At 35.1% G+C, this 6,372-nt stretch overlaps 1 protein-coding gene across 1 annotated transcript in view; it reads left to right on the forward strand.

Moving 5' to 3' along the window:
• The first annotated feature begins 2,812 nt into the window (after positions 1-2,812).
• LOC108769225 (tripartite motif-containing protein 2) overlaps positions 2,813-6,372 on the forward strand; it is a 12,990-nt gene continuing 9,430 nt past the window's right edge. The window contains exons 1-2 of the mRNA XM_018520090.1: positions 2,813-3,212; positions 4,492-4,689. Coding sequence (XP_018375592.1) covers positions 4,670-4,689 — 20 coding nt within the window. The 5' untranslated portion in view covers positions 2,813-3,212; positions 4,492-4,669. The remainder of the gene's footprint in view (positions 3,213-4,491; positions 4,690-6,372) is intronic.

Genomic DNA, 6,372 nt, shown 5'->3' on the forward strand with positions numbered 1-6,372 from the left:
TGGTGTCTTTCGCGCGCGGAATAAAGTCGAGGGTGGAGACAGAGGAAGCGCAAACTTGGCGATCCGGTCGATTGGCAGAACATCGTTGTCGCGGACAGTGGAAAAGATCGACGCGCGATCAGATTCTCGCAATATCTCTTCGAGATCTTTTGAGAATCTAGACCATTCTAGGCAAAGGATGCGTTTCGCAATAACGCTTCCATCGAATGTCTCGCGCCTTATTGTAATCAATTGTCTGCACCAATATTCTTCCAATATTGAAGATGATCAACTTGAAACGTACCGATATTCATTCTCGAAAATTAGAAGAGGATCCGATATGGGATTCTTTTTGGAGAATTAAGGAGATCCTGGCAAGTATCGTGAATGTCACTATAATATTTGAAATTGCTTGTTATCGGTAAAAATCATAAATCACGTCTCCATTCATAAATCTATAATACACATCATTCGAACATAAACAGCAGATAGTTGTGCGTTTATTGTAGACGTAGTGACATTGCAAAGTAAATCGTTTCACCATTTGCGTCACTAATTTAACTATTGCTTAGGATAGTATTTATAATCTAATCTTATTTTTAAGATTGATATTCAAATGTAGTCAATCGTTATATTTAAGACTGTTTTAAATATATTCTTAATGTCTTAAGATGCTAATACAGTTCTGTAATTTATGACATCTTAAGAGATGTTAGGCCGGAATCAGACTATGCATTGAAGATTGAGATTAAAGATTAAAGATTGAAATTTCACCAATGAGGACAAAAAAATTTCGGCTCCTTTGTTCTGATTGGTCAAACATCTGGTGTTAGCATCTTAAGATGATCTTAATATAATAACGGACTATGAATACTATAATAAACATAAAAATTGAAGTGTAAGTCAAATGTAAAGAGGAAGTAACAAAAGTGTAAACGATGCTCCTAAGAAACGAAAATTGAGACAATAGAATGTAAACGAGATATTTACACTCTTTCTTACATTTCATTGTCTAAATTTTCGTTTCCTACAAGCGTTTACGATTTTGTTACTCCCCCTTTACATTTGACTTACACTTTTATTTTTATTAGAGTATTCATAATTTGTTTTTATTTTAACATCATCTTAATCTCTTCTCTTACATTCGACTTACACGCGGTGTCTATAATAGAGCAAGCCGTAAGAAATTGACTGTCGAGTGTGAGGAGAATAATCAAATATGATTGACCAATTTTTTACGACTTAAGACTCTACTGTAGATACTCTTTGACGCTCCGATTTACTTTCGCTAGAAAACTGGTTAAAGTCTGATCTCACAATCAAAGATGATCTTAATACTACATTCAATCAATTGTATTTCGAGATCATACTTAAGACAATCTTAATTCTGAAATATAAAATCGGATTATGGCCGGTATTCATAGTCGATTCTTATTTCAAGACCATCTTAAGTAATGTCTTAAGACGCTAATGCAGCCCTCTGATTGGTTCGTGACTTCTTAAGACCGTACTTAAAACAGTCTTGAGTATAAGATCTGACTATGAATACCGTCCTATGAATATCATTAATTCAAGAAAACCTTAAAATTTTTCGACTTTGAGTTTTTTACGAATAAGAAACGATTTCTTGTTATCGTTCTTTCCCAAACGCTCTGCAAAATATCCTCTCCTTTATATGAACTTTTCATTATTATATCCATTCGAAAAAAGAGATTTAGGAAAACTGATCAGGGTAGAGTAATCATGTAATTTTTTCTTAGAAAAATACGTGAAAAATAAAAAACTTAAACTCAATTTCGCACGTTCATGTAACTCTTTGATATTTTTGTTGCCGACAACATTTTCAATGACAAGATCATTAGAAGTCATTAATGGATTTTGCTTATACAATTTAGTTTACAACGTATTTTAGCAACGTAAAAACAAAAAACCGCTGGTACAAGAGCACCATCCTAACTTCTCTTAATAGTCAAACAATGGTGTTCTTATATGATAGAAGTCAATGAAATAACAAAGCTTAACGTATAATACATTAATGACGTCGTGTCAGTGGCTTCTTGTAGTGTGGTAAGCCATTATGCGACAATTGCGTCATCGGTATATTAACCCGGGAGTAGTCACCTGATTTTGTTTACGATTATCTAGAGCATTTGAGACTATTATTATAGATGTGAATTTAACTAGTTTTTTTAAAAATTAGTAACTAGAAACTAAACAAATGTTAAACGGAAATATGCATGTTAAATAACTTATATTATGACAGTATAAAAAATAAAGATTTTAATGACGCTTTTTCATTGCGGGTCTTCGACGGAATTACATATTTAAAAATTCGCAAAAAATAGTTATTAAAAAAAAGGAAAATATATAAAAATTTCGCTTACAGAAATCCAGTTTAAAACTGGAAATTATTTATTTTGAGTATTAAAAACTCTGAACAATGCTTTTAATATAAGTAATTAATCATTATCTTCCAATATTAAATTTCTATAATGGGGGATAGAGAAAACAATATTTTATAATAATTATTCACATTTTTTCGCAGCTGGGATGTATAAAAATACTTCAGGTGATTATTCTTGGATTAATCGACTTGTATTCGTTGTGTGATTAGCGAAAAGTTGACGCAGAATCAGAATGAGCGGAAAATGAAAAGTTCTGTTCGAAGTTACACGACCGGCGTCCAGAGGACACGGAAGTACTCGTGCACCCAGATCATCGTCGGCAACCCAAGATCCGACTACCCGAGTCGTCGCGAACCGTACTCTTGAGAGTCTCGAGCCGGAGTCGAATAAATCGCGCGTCGCGCCCGCGCGCCCGCGCGCGGCGCGTGACCCAAATAGCGTGACGCGCGCGCGTGCGCGTGATCCGTGCTCCTGAGGGTGTGTTTTCATCCCCGCTTCGTTTCCCCCGTGCGCGGAGAACCCCTCTCTTTCTCTCCTCGTCGACGCCGTCACCGTCGTCGCCGTGGTTGCCGCCTTTGCTTTGCAGTGCGAAGCACGACAGCTGGTGCCGTGTGACACCTGCTGCAGCGCGAGAGATCGATACTCGCTTCTCGTCCTTGCACCGTCCCCGAGGGAAACGCGAAGGGTGATGATCATGTCCCCGTCGGAGCGGCGCCTCCTGTGACTTTCTCGCCCCATCCATCCATTCATCCATCCATCCATCCCGTCGCGATGAGATCACGGCGGGTGATGTAGCGCCGCAGAGGGAAACTTCCTCGGAATCTATAAGTGAGTATCCGGCGACGTCTTTTCTTGGCAATAGCCTCCCCACAGACTCGCTTAAAGCCTACTTAAGTCGTCGTGCGGTCTTTACGTTCCGTTTTACGTCTCGTCGCGCTCGGTAAAAGATATTTGGATTTTCTTCGGCGCGAGCGGAACGAAAATGCGCGCAACTTGCGACGCGCGCGCGTAACTGCGCGTCGAAATACCTTCGGGAGCTAGTGCGCGAATAATACATACATGTTGCGTTGCAAGCGTTCGTGAATGTTGATCTCAGATTCTCACGTTCATTTTACACAGTTTATTTGAACTGGAAATTTACAAGAAATGTTATTAGGCACGAAGCACCGCCTTGACCGAATATTTTTCACTCGGGTGTGTTTATTTTCACATTCATTTCCTTCCTTTTGCGATGCAAAGTAAGGTAAACATCCCTATGATCGAACATGTACATATCTATGTCCGGATATTTACATAAAACTTTATTTATATCATTATTAATCTCAAATGCTTTTTCAAATGTAATATTATAATTTACATTTGTAATATATTGTAACAAAAGTAGCATTTGAGATTAATAATAAATTTTATCTAAGTTTGTCCGCGACATAGGTACAGTCTGATCACTGGGACATTTACTTTATATACTTTTGGCAACTTTTCTCCGTTTCGTAGATTTGAAAATTGTGAAACAAAGATAAAAGGTGTACATTTGAGGTCCTCGTCAAGTTCGGGTGAAATTCGAAGAGGCGTCAATGATATTTGTCGAAATACACGCAGATTTCCACCGATCATCGATTCTGAACGAGGGGGGTTAATACACTGCACCGCGACGAATGCATCGCCAGCGAGATAGCTGTCTCTCATATAATACTTTGATATTACGTTGATATGGTTTCTCAGTACGCGACACGACGGCGCTTTCTGCTCGCTGTGTTTATACGCGCTCGCGACACTGTTTACGTTTCTTCTGCGCACGTGAGAGCAGGTATCGATCTCGAATAGGACGTCGAAGAGATTCCTTTAATGAATCAACGGATGTGCACGTCTGCAAGGAAGAAAGATTATATCAGTGTGAAATTCCGTATGTGCGTTGTTTTATTAAGCGCTTAACAGCGACGACTCGTTAATAAAATGATAAAAGCGCGTTAAAAATACTCGCAAGTTATTTTTACGGCACTTATCGAGATCCCTTCGCGACGGATATAAAAAAATGTCACGTAACTAATTGATTGACGCAGCAATATCGTTTTGACAAGTACGACATAAATTTTATCTTGTGCATCAGACAGGTGGCCGCTACGGATATTTTTAAGTATCGAGGGATCAATATGGTGTGAGCTCTATTCATAAAAGGGAAATGAAAGAAAGTGTTATGACCGCGTGAAGTCATTCTTGGCTGACAACAATTCAATTCTTACCTGCGGAAGTAATTAGAGAGATTTGTTATTATCAAAGAAAGCTTCATGAGCTGCTGTCCTTTCATGTGAGTATCACGTATATCTTATATCTGTTATTTTTTACTATAATATATATATTTTTACAAACGTAGTATAATTAAATTTATTATAAATAAAACTATGAGAATCATAAAACGAATATTATAAAAAGGCCTGTAAGAATCAATGCAGTCATTGGTATGAAAATTATTATTGTGCATAAATTTAACAATAATTAACACTTACAGGAAAAAATTGAATCGCATTCATTTTGACTTTGCGTCTTCAGTGTGTATATTAAACAATGAAATAGTTGTAGAGTTCAGTTCAAATTTTTCATCTATCGTAATCGAGTAAGAATCGAATGATTAAAATATTTGAAGTCATCATCGTAAATTGTTAAAAATTGAAGTCATCACATATCAAGTATACTATTAACCCGTAAATAATATCTGAGAGCAAATTCGTACCAGCAAAATTTTCAACTTGTAGGTATTTAAGGAAATTAATTTTACTTAACACGCAGTTTTGAATGAATAATGTTTTATTTTTCGAAAATTCAATATTATCAATGGATTGATTAGAAAATTTTATATTTAAAAACCTAAGTTTTATTTTAATTTCGTGTTTAACTTTCAGAAGATATAAAATATTAAAAATGCCTGGCGCCAAATTGGCACCCAAGTGTTCTTTATGGATGCTTAAAAGGGAAAAGTGTTCCTTATACGAGTTAAAATTCATTGAAGTTAAATAAATAGATAGAAGACATAATCGACGCTCGCAACGCTCATGGAATCATTTCATTCTTGTTGTTTATCAAATGTTAATAAGGATAAATAGTACCCGCGAGCGTTATATGAGCGCCAAATGAAACGTATCCGAGGTAACGCGCGAGAGAATAAAAACTCAGGGAGAACATAAGAAAGTAAAAATAAAACAGATTTGTTTTTTTATTCCTGCACTAAACTGCACTAGAACTCTCTTTCTCGCTTTCGTCAAATATTAAACGTAAACTTATCTCATTTTAAGTTCCAAATGTACACTAGTTTAGCTACAAAAAACAGACCCAATGTCATATTGACCGAATCATTACAAAAAATGACATAAATTCGATCAACAACTAGTCAGTATAACGTCAAATTAATATTATTTTGATTTTCTTATTCTCTTTGGGAACTCTTACAGGCATCTTTATAATATTTGTAATATAATTACATATTTCTTTCATATTTAAATTATATAAGCATTCTGTATATGTATATTAGGGTGGTTCTTATTTTCGACTTTCGAATATTTTTTGCAGCACCCCTCAAAACGATTCCAATTTAAGAAAAAAAATCTGTGTAAAATTTCATCCCAATCGGATAAGAGGAAAACGTACCGCCTTCGAACTTTATTATAAAATGAAAAAATCATCGATTTTTTTAATATCTTCTAAGTTATTAAATTTATCAAAAAAAGTTTTAAACAAAAGTTGTAGCTTTGAATATGGAGCATATTTTAAGTCCTATTTATTTTTTTCGTATAACGAACGATTTTCGAGAAAAATAAAAAAAAACAGGAAATAGATTAAAAATTGTTAATAATTTTCTTAATTGACTTGAATATTTTTAAATATGGGAGGTATAAAAATATATATATTCTTGATTTTTGAACTTGGAAGGGTCATTTTAGAAAATTTTAATTATAATTTATAAAAAAAATATTAGAAACCGTTGATATAAAATGCT

The sequence above is a fragment of the Trachymyrmex cornetzi genome, unplaced genomic scaffold (assembly GCF_001594075.2).
Source record: "Trachymyrmex cornetzi isolate Tcor2-1 unplaced genomic scaffold, Tcor1.1 scaffold877, whole genome shotgun sequence".
In the NCBI taxonomy this organism is placed as follows: Eukaryota; Metazoa; Arthropoda; class Insecta; order Hymenoptera; family Formicidae; genus Trachymyrmex; species Trachymyrmex cornetzi.